General features: G+C 42.8%; 1 protein-coding gene across 1 annotated transcript in view; it reads right to left on the reverse strand.

The window, feature by feature from the left end:
- The window catches only part of LOC109480525 (low-density lipoprotein receptor class A domain-containing protein 4-like), a 72340-nt gene that overhangs the window by 14302 nt on the left and 42102 nt on the right, over positions 1-15936 (reverse strand). Inside the window, exon 5 of the mRNA XM_019782735.1 lies at positions 12374-12510. Coding sequence (XP_019638294.1) covers positions 12374-12510 — 137 coding nt within the window. The remainder of the gene's footprint in view (positions 1-12373; positions 12511-15936) is intronic.

The raw sequence follows: 15936 nt of genomic DNA on the forward strand, positions 1-15936 counted from the left end.
TGGTTAGTAAACTTTTATTTTTTTTGGAAACGGCCGAAAATTCATGCGCGCGCGGATGTCATCCATATAATCAAATCAACATGGCCTTAGCGCGGATCGAAGGAAGAAAGGGAATTGCGCAATTTCTGAGAGCCATGTGACAACTTGGGGCTCCTGATTTCTATCCCCTGCTTTATCACAAACAATGTCTGACTAGGCAACACCTGTCCTCCCTTACAACTGTCTCAAGCAAACAATGTGCCAACATAAAACCCCACCAAATCACCATATGGAATAAAGACCTTTGAAAAACTTCAATACATAAAAAGCCTTAAGCCTGTATCAAGCTCCCCAAATTACAACATTTGAAAAAAAAAATCAGATCATTGAAGAACTATAATACATAACAAGTTTATAAGCCTAGCCTCTACCAGGCTTCCCAAATCATATCAGACAAAGATCATCAAAGAACATAACAGTACACAAAAGGTATATAAAAGCCATGCAACTGCAGGGACTACTTTTAAGAATTAGCAATAACTACATGTACTATGAATGACAAAAAGAGATAAACGAAGCTTGCTGTACCCTGAGAAATCGGAGCCACTTTGAACACGCCTGGTGAACCTTGGAAGGCATGGTCGCCGCTCCTTCTGTGCGAAAGCGTCGAGGCAGACTGGAGCCTGTCCGTACCAGCCGATGACTCAGCCCTTTCTGACCAACAGCCAGAAAATCCTCCCGAGTTTGACTCAGCTTTTTAAAATTCCTACATGCAAATCAGGATCCAGGACGGACCCAACCGTTCCAGCCGGCCGGAAGGGGAAATCTGAAGGAAACCGCATACTGCTCCTCACTTCCTTCTCACACACCCAGAGAGGAAGTCAGGTGACTCGTAAACCAGACAGGAATGACTCATTGTCTTCTTATTTAAGGCATGTCCTGCAACGCTTCACTAGCCCACATGCTACATTGTTATAATACAGAACTACAGAAGTAGAAAATTAAATGTTCCTCCTGTGTTTTTTTTTCAGTGGGCAGCACCTACTTCACACCTCAACCTTAACTGTACCACTAGAGTCTTTCCTCAGAACCTTTGTATAATTAGCCCCTCCGCACACGGTTAAACACGCAGGCACTTATGCTTATCCTCCGGTCTAGACGACATTCAGAGCAGTCCTGCGTGACGTGACCAGCCTGCCACAATAGGGACAATAGCCACGGGGAACAAGCCATTCATCAACCACCACGCCTTTGACTTCACCTAACTCTCTCTCTCCCGCCAGCCAACGTGGTGTTGCACGCCAACGCACCTGAACAAGATACATAACTGGCTAAGAACGGCCTTGACAGTAAGACAGATGAATCGGTTTCCCGCCGAGGATTGCCAGGTGAAGTATGGGGTGTGCAAACTTGGTTACAAGGACTCTCACCCGCTTGTAAAAGCGGCTTATCTCTAGACAAAGCAACCCGATCCGAAGTTACATATTTGTCTGCGAAAATAAACTTTTTATCAGCACATTTTTGAACCTGACTTCTGCCACGTACGTGTATTTATAATGATTATCAGTCTGGCTTGCTTTCCAAGTATGCTAAAGTGTAACCTTGTAGGCCAGCCAGCCGGATTATACAATGTGGAGCATCGATGACAAGGCAGACAAAACAAGTGCGTGTGTGATATACCTGGACTATTGTGGTGGTGGTGGCAGAATCATGGTGCAGGTACCCCACAGTGGAACAGGCCTTGGATTGAGGTTTCCCCATACAGTACGTGATTACATGCATCCACGGGAGGAGGGCAGTTAGCTAGCTACGCAACACGACTTTCCAGCTTTCGTAGCAGCAGCAGTAGACTCGGTCATGTCCACACATGTCAGTCAGTCTTCCCTCCCTTCCGCTCACTAAAATCTGTTCGCAATAGAGTCCTCCTTCTCCCGCAGATAATGCGATGTCAACACAAGATTAAACTCTGCGCAGCCAGCGGCCAGCCAAGTGGACGGAACACTATCAAACTACAACTGGAAGTCCCGGGAACACACCGTCCGGGGGAAAATTACCCAGCGTCTGACGTTATTGGCTGGCTGGGTCAGGCAGGCCCTGTGACACGGCCGCTCCAGCCAGGCATGCCCCAAGGTCACCACGGTCGCCTATAGGCCAACTCCCCGTCTGACTCCACGGCCCAAAATGGGTCAAGAGACAGGCAACAAAAGGAGGCCGGGGGTGAAACAATGCCAGGGGAAAACAATGGGGCTCGTATGCAAATACACGGCTGGGCGCAGCGGCCAATGGCGGAACTGTGCCAGAAATAGGCCCCATGCCAGGATGCCACCACGATGAGTTCTGTAGCGGGGGTGTTCAGGCTCGGAAAGTTTAGCATCTTACTGTATGTACAACTGTTGTCTATAGGGATTAATTGAGGCAACATGCCTGAGAGCTGTTCAGCATACCACAAGGTTTTCTTCCAGCTCACATCATCACACTGTCCTGAATACCAGGCTAGAAGTCCTTCTAATATGCATTACAGCATGGAGTTAAGAGAGACTCCATGATTACAGCTTCTTTCCAAGGATTGCTATGGAACTTTCTCCCTGACATTAACATACATACATGTGTTTCCTTTCCAGATACAACCCACAAGCCTTCAAAACCAACATTCAATGTGATCTCCTAGCTACATGTAGCATAGTCACTTACATCATCTTACAAAGTTACAGTACCTAAAGGTGGGCTTTGGCCTTGCAGGCATTGACCTTGTTTAAACAGAACTTTCTACAAATAAACCATTGATATATATGTGCTTTCAGGGCTCCAAATACCACCGATTGGAACTTTAAAATACCACTTACATATGTGCACGTTAGTGCAGGTATTTCTGATGTCTTCCTGCACCTAACCTGTATCAGTCCATGGATGAGTACTTTCTTTGCTGCCTTGATTGAGCAAACCAGTTAAACAGAACTTTGTTTTCCTTCAGTCAAACCAGGCCAAATATAATCAGACAGTCTTGGGTTGTTACAAAGATGTAATTTGATCCTTCCACCAAATTTAAGAACTTGATTTAATTTGATAACAAATAAGTTCACCTTCAGTTGTTGTTTTTCTTGTTGACCTGTGATCGGTAATGACAAAAATGAGGCGACAGTTCAGTTCTGGTGACGATGTACAAGGGATTATTATTCAATAATCACCTGAGCTGCCCTTCCGCTGGTCAAAAAAAGGCCTAATCATCATTCTGGATAGGGATTGTGTAATACGGTCTACTGTAACTTCCTGTCTACAGCATACTGTAAATCATGAGACCTTTATGGCTTTCACACGTGGCAAAACATTCAGTGGAACAATTAAACACAGAACGTGTCACATTCACACCTATAGCTACAATCAATAACCAGCCCAAGAAGACCACTCAGGGGACTGATTAAATGTGGTCTATATAGACAGGTGGTCACTATAGTCAATTGGAAAATTATCTAAAAGACCACGAAAAAGTGGTCATATTGGCCAGGTGGTCCTTATGCAGATGTGGTCATTTGTACTACTTGTACTCTGCAAGTTGTAGAGTGCAGGGTAGAAGTGAGCTGCTTCCAACACACCACCAATTGCAAACAGATGGTTAACAACCTGCTAAAGATGAGGTTTTAATTGAATGGGAGGGAAACTACTCAGTAGGCCCTCAGTAAACACCAGTGCCCCTCCCACCAGGTTACCTAACAGTGGTACTGTTTTTATATCCTGATCAAATCCTGTTCCTATCCTATAGTTAAGGGTTAGTGACCCGCCCCAAGGTGCATATGGTGTCATATGGCCTCATCATTTCCTACAACCACCAATTGTACCATGGAGTATCCAAAGAAAGTATATCTCTTCTACTTTACATAGACTTATGAGACTGTCATCAACAACTTCCCAAGGAAGAACCTTCCTTCCGGCCACTGTAAAGTTCTGGAACTCCCTACCCCAAAACTTTTGAGGACAGACACAAATTTAAGTTCTGTGTCAACCACCACAGTACACTCTTACACTTCACGAGACCAGCACAGTTGAGGAGATATATGTACACTTCCATCCGTCTCATGCCAACAACTTCTTTATAAAATGCCAGAGGGTGCAGTCAATACATGTTACGTAAAGCCTATGTGCACAGAATACCAATGCCGATACAGCACGGGTAAACTTGGAAGATACAATACAACTGCACATTCAAAGCATCATTGATGATAGTCTGAAGAAATCACTGAAAGTCTGAAGGGACATGTTTCACTTCCTACATAAAACTTGACATGCATAGAAAATTGATTTTCTGTCTAAAAACAGGATTCTTGTATCACATGCCCGTAGCCAGGGGGATTCCGAAGGTCCACCTTTTATCTAAAGGTGTAAGATTTTTGGACTGATTTGTATCACCAGCAGGACTGCAATCCTAGAAAAACTGCTCACCTTGTCATTGAATAAAAAGTTATCACTGATTTTCCCCTTTGAAATCCTCTCAAAAATGCAGGAAATGTCCTTTCAGGAGGTTCAATTTTCAAAATTTTCCGGGAAAACTCGCTCAACTCCCGTCTACGGCGCTCGCTGGTCCCTCAGACAGTGGGAAGAACAAGCACGTCGGCAGAACGTACTGCGCCTGCGCAGAACCCTACATTTTCACGCTTTTCGTTGGATTTTTGGTCAACGTTGCATTAGAATTTTGCTTGTTGCAGACGATATTTTTTCTGACATAACATTTGGAAACTACAGATGTAGTGTTTACCTTATATGTGCGAATACAACCTTATATGAGACATTCTGCGGAAGTGCTATGCACAATATATTATGGATTTCGCGCAGGTGCAGTACGTTCTGCCGACGTGCTGTGCTGGAATTTCACTGTTGGTAGGGCTCTAGGTACAAGGGCTGTGAAACTCCGAGCCGATCAAAATCCTGACCCAATATGAAGGTGAATGTTCAAATGCCAATCTTTGCTTCTCAGGGGTCTCCACAGAAATTCTTAGGGGAGAGGTGCTCCTTCCTTATTGTGTTAGTGAAAAATTAGCAAATTTTCATGAAAATACTAAGAGAAAACCCAAAATTTCAACATTTTTTCGGGAGGGGGTGCTAGGATTTTGGGGGGGAGGGGGAGCACCATTGCTTGGGGGGAGCCCCGTGCCAGACTATACGTCAGGAGAGGCGATAAGGGGAGAGAACTGGAGCCGGGATAGGAGGGATTCCAGGTCAAGCACATATGAAGGACAAACAGAACAAGTATAGAACCCTTCATGGTCACTTGTCTTACGTTTCCACTGAAGATTGCCAGGCGGGAGGGGATTTAGAGTTTCTGCATTATTTATGTCCAGACAGGCATGCATACATGCAGCTGACAGGGCAGCAGTAGTGTCCTCTACGCAGGCAGTATAAGCGGGAAAACTACTTTTCAAGGACCTTCTTTCCTTCTCCTTCTTTTTTGCACAACTTACATGTGCACGTAGTACATGTAACATGTTTAGAGTTCCTGCATTATTTATGTCCAGACAGGCATGCATACATGCAGCTGACACAGGGTTGGACAAGTTTTCAAAAATCCACTTGCAATTGCCCGATCCGACAAGTACAAGGTCATTTTCACTTGCCCAAACAAACTTTTGATCACTGGCCCAAAAGATACACATTTCTATGCATTTTTATTACCACCAAGCTTAAGGACATGATCTTATTTTGGAATTTATAATGTCAGATGCTTTATTTATTGAAATAAGGTGGTTTAGCTTGCTTCAAACACCGTAGCAGCTATACTTTGCATCCAAAAAATTTACTTGCCCAATCGGGCTAGTCTAGGGGACATGCACTTGCCCAGAACAGTACTTTTACTTGCCCTTGGCAAGTGGGCCATTGCACTTGTCCAACCCAGCAGTGACAGGGCAGCAGGAGTGTCCTCTACACAAGCAGTATGGGCAACCTACATTTCAAGGATCTTCTTTCTTTTCTTCCTTTCACAACTTTAGAGGAACTCCCTTTCCATAAGACCGCGAACTTTTGCTACCGTGAACATAAAGTGATCTACAGTAATGATCCATAAAATCAATAAACAAAACACTAGCACACATGAAACCGGTGTTTAGTACACGTGGAACTGATTCCGGCTGGTTAGAACCAGCTAGTAAGCACAAATGTACGTCAGAACTTGAACTTGGGGTGAATATCATGTCCTTCACCTTCAGGGCTTGAAAAAGGCACATGCAGGTTAGCACAGATAAAATTGGAGCTGTACCTAATTATATACCTGTACTGGTTGAGCTGTGAAGGAATTTCTAATGTCTACCTGCACTGGTCCATGTACTGGGTATATGCAAGTTAGTGCATGTAAAATTGGAGCAGTGCAGGCATTTTTGACGTCTACCTGCACCTTATTTGCACTGGTCCATGTACTGGAAATATATATATTTATACACAAATGTAAGTGTATGTCGATTTTCATTAGTTGCTGTATTGACTGTTACATGTACCACCTATGAAGTGTAAAAGAGACAATCATTGTTTTCTGACCAGTTTTTCAATTTTGAATGGTGCAGGTAAAATTTGTCCGGTGCAGGTGTGCAGAAAAGAGCATTTGGAGCCCCGCCTCTCCCATGGCCACTGTCCAGACTGTTAATAATTTTAAGGCACACCTATCATTACCTAATGAGGATTAACGACTTCTGTCTGCGTATGTTCCCTGCCCCCCTGGAGGAGTTGGTAAACGTGCAGACAGATCCCAAGGTTGGGTCAAGGCAGACCCAGCAGGACAACACAACAGACAAATGTTCTGGTCTGTCCATACATTAGGCTTAACCATGGGGTTCAATGAAAAAATTTAGTATCTTTCATGGTCTCATAGCCAATTAAAAATGTTGCAGGCTGACTTACAGGACAAGAAAGAAAGTGACATTTAATGTTCTGTTATTAGGCTTAAGAAGCCTTAACCTTGAACCGACCTTCTGCCTATTTGTAACCAATACAACCAGCATGTAACAATATTGCTAAAGAGTTGCTAAAATTGAAGTTGTTCGGAACTTTAATTTTAGCTAAGAGCTAAGAACACATGGTAATATTTGCATAGCAAAACAGCACCCGATGTATCTGAAAAGCAGCTAAATTCTGCAGCATGGAAAAAAATGAAGAGTTGCATGCCAACATGTTTTGAGTTATTTTTTGAAACAGAATGAAAAATGATGTTGCCTGTTCCCCAGTGTGCCGAGTTATAGCAGTGAAAAGTGACCGCAAAAACCGCAAATCCAACGTACTGCAAATATCTCGAGATTTACGGTAGTGTAAACAGTACACTTGGGTTTACGTTAGTCTCAATTCCTAATACCTTCTCTTCTTTCACATACTAAAAAAACAAAACAAAGTGCTTATTTCTTGTGTACGTTTGTTATAACGTTGCTTCCCATAGCATTCTTCGAAGCTTGTTATGAAAAGCGATACAGGCTGCGTTTGAGCAGCTCACCGCACACGACAACAAGGTCAATGACCCCTAGACAGATGTTCCACGACCAACCAGAGGTAACCGGAGACCCTGCGCATTCCAGCGCGGATCGGCCAAAACTCTGCCGTCCAACTTGAACTCAGCGTCTAGACCCGACTGTGGGAAAACATTTAGAGTACACATTCTCCGCTTTCATTGTTTATTGATATGAATACGATCCTGAATGGAGTGTTGGCACACGGTCAACTCCCTCCACTTTGCCCAGAGAAAAACCTGAACAGCCACACCCCTAAAGGTCATGTCCCTCCCTCCTAATTTACAAACAAGTTCAGGCCAGGCTGCGTCGCGCTGTGTGGCGGAGCCGGGTTATAGATTGGCAGGCGTTCAGGTCTAGTATTTTCCACCTCCGCCGTTTTTGGTGTCTCCATAACAGGACCACCTTTCCCTGGCAAGTTAGGGTTTCCAGGGGATGAAAGACCTTGCTTACACTATCCGGGCGGAGAATGCGGAGTTGGCACGGGACGACATGTTCGAGTTCAGGGTCCATGTTTACACGAGCACACGGCAGCATTCCTGCTTGGGGAAAAACAACCACCGCCACCCTGCAGCCACCAGCTCAATTAGCGGACCAAACAGCACCACTTACAACCTGCAAAACTTCCGCACATAATGGACTCTTAAGTGCCCGGGATCCGATTACTGCTCAGTCTTTCTTGCAGTGCAACTCTCGGGTTCAAAGAAAGCTGGGAAGAAATGGGCCGTACTCGGGTGACTGTCTGAACCGAACGCAGCACCCCTGCCAAACGTCTAGAAACGTCCAGAACAATGGCAGGTGCTTTGTCAGAACACTGACCTCAAGTACTACTGACATACATCAAGAACACTGTGCTCAGGCCTAGGAAAAAAATTGTTGTGTTTCCTGTTTCAGTCCTGAAAAATTAGGGTCGGTAGGTATAGGGATTATCTTTTTTTTTTAAAGACTTCAGTGATATCTATATACATGTAGGGATCCAACCTATACAATACAGTTTAACAAAGTAAAACTTGCATGAGGACACTTTAAGTTTCAATGTCAATGTTAGAAAACCATTTGTACAATGTTTTATCACTCAGGTGTCAGATCCTGGAGTTAGAAAAGATTGATCAGCCCTTGCAGGAGTCCACCCCCCAAAAAAGTCTAGGGTCGGCAGGTTTTTCTAGGGTCGGTAGGGAAACAGGAAACACATCATTTTTTTCCTAGGCCTCAAGAACACCATGCTCAGAGAAAAAAGAGGACTAACCTGAATCTAAGGTTATGCACTGGATAGGAATAAAAGTGAGAAATTTGTGAACTCGTGTCATTCAGCCTCTGTACACTTTCAGACACCTACAGGCAAAACCGGTCCTGACAGGCTGAATAAAAGTTCTAAATGGGAACTATATATGCAGCTCCAGATGTCTTACTGAGGGACTACTACAGTGTGCTACGTGTCATTTAGCTTGAGGAATGACTCCACCTTACTTTATACTGGACCCAAGGGTGACTTACATCTGTTCTGGGAAACAAAATGTGTTTCTACTTTCTCCGTATTATTACATAATAAAGGCTTGCTGCGAGACACACGGTTTTATGGTCTACTGGAAGAAAGTCCGTAAAAGTTGATCTTTCAGGCTTTTAAGGACATGGCTTTTCAAAACCAAACACATGTCGGATTGCCTAACGCCTCACCGTGAGATTTTCTACAGGAATGAAATTGAAGTTCAAGGCATCCAATGCAATTTCAGGGCGGCAAAATGAAAAACATTCTGGATAGTCTGATATTCACGTATTGCCACTTCTTATCATGTTTTCGGCATCATTTCATACTTGAACTTGAAGCATTTGAAATAGCCTGAAACAAGCCACTTGAGGTATCTCTTTGTTTTTTGGGTATGGCCCATGAACCTGGCCTAGGATACAAAACTAGCAACTGTTTTCTGTCAGAGACACTGCATTTTTGCCTCACAGATATCAGTATGCTATATGGGATAGGATTGATTCAACTTACTACATTAAAATAATGCACAGAAACTTGACTTTGAAAATGCAGTTTTGCTGCCCTGATAACACATTGGATGCCTTTAAAGATAAAAGTAAATGAGACAAACTGAGACTGGGATGCGTAGGTGAAGGGTAGATATCCAGGTAATACGATACGCCAAAAAACAGTTACTCAAACAACTGGATATGATTTTGGAAATGGTCAGAAGTTTCAGGTAGCATCCACTACCTTTCGTCAGTGACTGCAGGAGAAATGCAGGTTTATAAGCACAACTATAATTGATTAATATGCAAATAGGTGAAGACAATTTTTTGGAAGTCTAAAAGGAAACATAACTTGGACCAGTCAAGACAAGGATGATGCAAATTAGCCAAGAAGCTCCTGTTGTTACTGAGACAGGAATGCTTTATCATATAGCTAGTACTGCAATGCAGCCTTGCCATGGTTCATGTTGTCTGCTAAGCACACTGGGTCACCACTACTCTTTATGACAAGCTTGTTGGGTTCTTTTACATTCAGACGGGGACTTTAACCAACGGCCCTGTGAATAGGCAGGCTTGATGCATGAAACCTCAAAGAGAACCTTACTCAATACGCAGGTATGAATTGCCAGGGTAGCGTTGCAACAACAATACGGACTAGGGCTGTACAGAGCTGGCTTACGTGCACACAGTACCCAACTGTGCAAACTAACACGTCTATATAACTACGGGATGGAACTCTGCCAAGTTTGGCCACGCATGCTACAGTTTCTAAAAACACATGATCGACTGTTATTGTGCCACGACTTTTGTTTAATTTTCATCCAGCCATTGTCATCTTGACATCTGCGTCTGGGCCTGGTGGTACCATGCCAAACTTAACTCTTACTGGATTTTCTAAGAATACAGTCAAACCTGCCCAAGACCACTCTGGGAACCAATAAAATCTGGTCTATGTCAGTATGTGGACAGGTAGTCACTATAGACAGGATTCTTAACGTTTGTGTCAATGAGGGAAATTATCTAAGGAACCACCAAAAGTGGTAACAATGGCCAGGTGGTCCTTATGTAGAGGTGATAACTAGTTCAAGGTCTGACTGAATTTTTTCTAGAAGTTAGTCATTGCAGAACAGATAAATTTTTTCTAGAACAGATAATTTTTTTCTAGAACAAATGAATTTTTTCCAGAACATAAATATTTTTCTAAACAGATAAATTTGATACAGTTACTCAGCTGTTCTTAACCAACACTGAAATGTCAAAGCCAAAGATTTATTAATTAAAAGTCAGCTTGAGAAAATGACCGGATATAAAAGTACAAATTGCCTAGCAGAAATGACCAATAAATCTATTAACCACCTTAAAGACTTTATAATGACTTTATAATGACCTGCAAAGTGCAGTAATTACCATCATTAAGTTCTAAATGACACTCGAAGTAGGACGGTCAAGGCTGTTTTTTTTAAGTGTTTAAGTTATTGTAGTCATGAACTGGAACGAGGGGGGAGGGGTACAAACTCAGTCACGTAAAATACAATTACCCATTGTTACAACCAGCTGTAACGTCACTGCTAACAATGTACCATCCCCTACTAAGTCTCTTTCCAAACATTTGACAGCTGCTTGGTGATATCACGCAGTAAAAGTCAATAGATGATATTGATAATGACATCTAGGAAGTGCAACTATTTCCGTTCTAGGCATGCGCAGGCCACAGCCCGACCTACTGGGCATCTCGAGGGCACTCCAACCAACATCAAGATATATTGTGTCTTTCCAGGCTAACGTGGCTGTTAGTTTTAACCCCTGAAAAGCCGAGAGGTCACGTAAAGTGGCAAGGCATGCCCTCTTACCGCTAACAGCTGTGTGTAACTTATGGTCTCACTGATGACACAAAACGTAGTGTAGGGAAAACTGTCGATTTCACCAATGGTAAAGCGGTGTAGGAAAGGAGGAAGGAAGCTGACCATCCCTGCATGAGAGTGGTACGACCCAGTTGACCTTTGGCCGGCACACCTGTGGTGGCCTGACATGACCCCTCTCCAGGCCAGACTTTTGTGTAATCGGGATGTCTGGATATGCTGTTTGCCAAGCAGTGGCAGACTTACGGGGGCGAGCCGTGTTTTTTTTTTATCCGGGCAAGTCCGCACCTGTATTGACACCTAGCTTTAGCGCAAACCTCGCTACATCAACTTCACCTTGGACCAGCTTTTCTACGATCAATACTGCCACGTATACATAAAAGTTCAACTCTGCAGATAAAGGTTAAAGGCTTTGGCTTTACCCTGCCAATTTGATACTGTCTTGCCAATATGATACTGTCTCGCCAATTTGATACTGTCTTACAGCCACCAAAATATCTGCTTGAAAATTACGAAAATTCCTCAGGGCACACACTGGACAGAAACAAAGGTTGTTAGGTGTCACCAGCAGAATATACAGGAACAGGAACTATACGGATGTCTGGGCTTAGGTTTCACATTTCAACCTCAACAACTGATTGATGGTCAAGGTTCCCTAGCCTTCTCCCCACAGTGTACGTCAGCAGAACTTACTGCGTCTCAGTGCATGTGAAAACCCCGATTTTTCATGGTTTTTGCCAGGCTGGATGTTTGGTCAACATCAACATCTTTCCCGAGACAACATTTTAATACCAACCAGCTGTGATATCATCCTTGAATAGACGAATACGACCTTAAATGAGATGTGCTGTCAAGTGCTATGCACAATAATTTAGTAGTCATTACAGTTTTGCGTAGGCAAAGTTGACAGTTGACACCCTTGACAAAGTTTTAAAAACGCTGCATAGGATTGGGCCACGGTCCACTGAAATACAAATCGAGGATAATAACATGGCTGCCAACACCTGCCTTCTTCGTGGAAAGTGGGTGAAAACGCTCGGTAGTTTCGACATAGTAATCTAGAAACAAAATGGCAGCAAGGTGTCGACTTACCCGCTCTCTCTGACTTCTGCGTTCCATCCAAGAATTTCTTGCACGCTTGTAGTGGTTGAAAATGCAGCTAATTACTGCGACGGTCACGGTCACTGCTACTACAATGACGATGATCTGGATAAACTCGGTATTTTGTGCTGAAACAAGAGAGAAGAAAACCTTCGTTTACATTTAGAACAAAACTACAAAATTATCTCCCATCAAATGGCAAAAGACAATCAATCATACAATAGCAGCTGTAGAGACTGAAGTGTTGTAAGATTTGATAAAGTTGATAACAATTCAAATGTTGACAGTAATTTAAAACCAATATGACGTGACCAATCTAACATTATAAACTTAGCAAATTCCTAGATTAAAGGCAATCACTGTGCTAGTTATTCGTTGTTTACTAAGGTATACAATGCACAGTAAACACAAGAAAACAGTTACTGAAGCAACTGAACTGATTCTTGACTGACAACAAGTACAATGTATGTTTGCTAAATTAACGGAGGATATAAAGCACCTAAACATCTACGTAGAGTTGCTGTTTTGTTGATCTCATTACCTGGATATCTAACCTTCATCAACAAATGCCCAGTATATCCTTAAAGCTCTGTTGTTCTGTAGATATGCAGCTCTTTGATAACACAATGTGAGACCTTCACACCCAACGTCTAGTTTAACGTTTCAGGTATTCAATTACGTCCGCTAGACAATTTACCAAATGAAGATGAAATGAAATGGAAATGTTTATTTCAAAGACCTCCCCCAGTAATATACACAAAAGGAATTTCAAAAAAGCCTTTTTATATTTTGGCCTTAACTGTAAAACCACCCCCTCCCCACCCCTAGAACAAAATGACACAAATTTGTTAAATGTTGAAACCAGCTGCCAAACGGGATCCAATGAGTAGAGGTACCTCCACAGTACATGCACTGTTGACTTGGGGAAAACGCCATGAAGGGCTTGAAATTACATTTTGGAAATAGGTGTTACCCATGAAAATTTAGGTACACAGGAAAAATTTATGGAATACAGTAGAATGTGCTGACATAAAAACATACATGTAATTACAAACTTAACTACCTAATTACTACTTTACAAACTTTCCTACTGTTTGCAAATTCTACAGCTAATTCAAAACAAGTGATGGAATAAAAGTTTGATTATATTTTTATGACACTTGAAATGAATATGCTAGATGTATCAGTATACAATTACCCTACACAAGTATAGAGGTGCACTGGTGCAACCATGGTTAAAATAGTGTACAAAATCTGAATCTGAAAAAAGCTAATTTCAAACGATATTATTTAATGCAACAAAAGTTATTATTATAATTTTTTCTGACACTTGTCATGAATGAGTTGTATATCACTATTAACATACAATCGTACCTTTACATATTACATAACCTACACAAAAATTAGGTGTACAGCTCCAATTCTGGGTGCACAAAATCTGAATCTGAAATTCTATGGCTAATTTCAAAAGTTTAATTATTTTTTCTGACTGTCATGAATGACATTTTCTTACTGTCTTGTACATGTATATTACTATTAGTATACAATGGTACCTTTACATATTGCATAACCCTACATAAAAACTAGGTGCGCAGTTCCAATCCTGAGTGCACACAAAAGTTCCCATGCCTGCAGCAGCTATTTCCAGCCCTGCCCTGGCCTGTCTATTCCCACCTGTGCACTGGCCGCCTGCCATCACGTCTGCATGCGACCAGACAAACCCACCGTCCGCCCAACAACAAGGTGACGCTGCACATACTTACGTGGAGAAACCTAGGCAAACTTGAATAATAGAAATCCTAGACCTGCCAGAGGGGCAGCCAGGGCCAATGACAACCCCATATAAATCACCCCGTTCTGACATACAGGTTGACCTGGTAGTGGGGACAGTTACACAAGAAAGGGGAGGGGACACAAACTATACCCTCTCTCTCTTTATAACTCTTACAAGCAACTGGTTCAATGTTGTGATGCCTTCTATAGAGTCCAGCAAGAAGCCATGGTCGGTCGATAATAAACTGCGCAGTTGCGCACATGATATCGCTGCCCCTACGTTGTTGTGCACACCTCCCCCCCCTCCCCCTGCTACCAAACACGCAGCTCAGAACGTCACAGACACCCAAACCTCGCTAACTAGAACATGCTCCTACATAACACACCAGCCTGTCTGGCTCACACCAGATATTGAGATAAAGCGGTTTGCCTGAGCAGCCAGCCACGCTTGTTTACCTTCCAGTATCATACCCCTGGTGTAAGCCCTGTCTAGCCGCCCCTACGTGCATGGTTGTTCCCAGCACCAGTCTATCCCCAGCCTCGCCTGTCACCTTGTGCAAGGGGCCACGCAAAGTCTGGAACCTATCTCTGTCTCCTAAATGCGGCGCAGACCTATATAGGCACTCCGGTACGGCGGGGTAGACTTAACTTCTTTGCATGTGACACTGGGGTTGACCCGGGCTGTCTGTCCCGGATTTGTTTGTTTTCTATCCCAGACACTATCAGGCCGACATGACATTTATGTTCTCATTTGCATAAACCCCCTAAAACCATTTGTCTGGCCGTGGGCCAAGTCGGGACCAGCTACTTGGCGGTGCCATTCAGGCATTAGTGTGCACTCTTTCTCTAACCACAATGGCTAGATCAGGAGATACTTTGGATAGTGATTAAAAAACATACCCTTAGGCCACACCAATTTTATTGGCTGGTTGTCGGGTACATAATGCTGAGCTGAATGAAGTCTGAAGGAGGGTCTGAGGTTGGTACATATGTACTAACATGTACAGTTTCTGGTACTGAATATGATTGTTGCAAGCTTTCTTCATAGCCTGTTGTTTTCATGTTATCCTGTTTTGCCTGTCAAATATCCTAGATCCGAGAAAGTAAATTGGTGTGGACTTACTTCCGAAAATAGTTTCATCAGGTTGGTGAAGTATAGGATACAGGAGTTTTCTTTTACACAACTAAGAAATTTACATTGCTGACGTTTAAAGAAGCTCCGAGGAAGGTGTCTGATAGACACTAAAAGGTAAATTTCTTGGTTGTGTAAAAGAAAACTCCGGTCTGTGCCTTTGTTTATTCATGCTCAAATCGCCCTGCTGGCCGCTTTTCATTTAGGTCAGAAGAGTAGAGGTCAGGGCTAGACAAAATACAACAGGCCGTACAGGTTACATGATGGAAGTCCTGACAAATCCATAATCACATTGTCGTAAACATTCATTCAGTCAAACGCATTAGTAACATCCCCTGATTATGACTTATGCAATACAGCTTCACAATTTATAGTAACAAGGAGACGAACTATTACTATAATTTAGGAATGATTTTGTGGCAGACAATTCACATGAAAAGCTGCAAAAATAAAACAAACACAGACTTCAATTGTCAGAATTTACAGCAATAAAACCCTATTACTAGTAGCAGACTTTAATGATGAAGATTTTCCGTATATATTTCAAGCGCTGGACTTGCTCCTCTGTGAGTCCCTGATGGAGACTTCCACCATGAGAATGCAAAAATTAAACAACTGCAGACTTCAATTATCCAGATTTACAGCAATA

Source organism: Branchiostoma belcheri, unplaced genomic scaffold (genome assembly GCF_001625305.1).
Source record: "Branchiostoma belcheri isolate BF01 breed outbred unplaced genomic scaffold, Haploidv18h27 scaffold51, whole genome shotgun sequence".
Taxonomy (NCBI): Eukaryota; Metazoa; Chordata; class Leptocardii; order Amphioxiformes; family Branchiostomatidae; genus Branchiostoma; species Branchiostoma belcheri.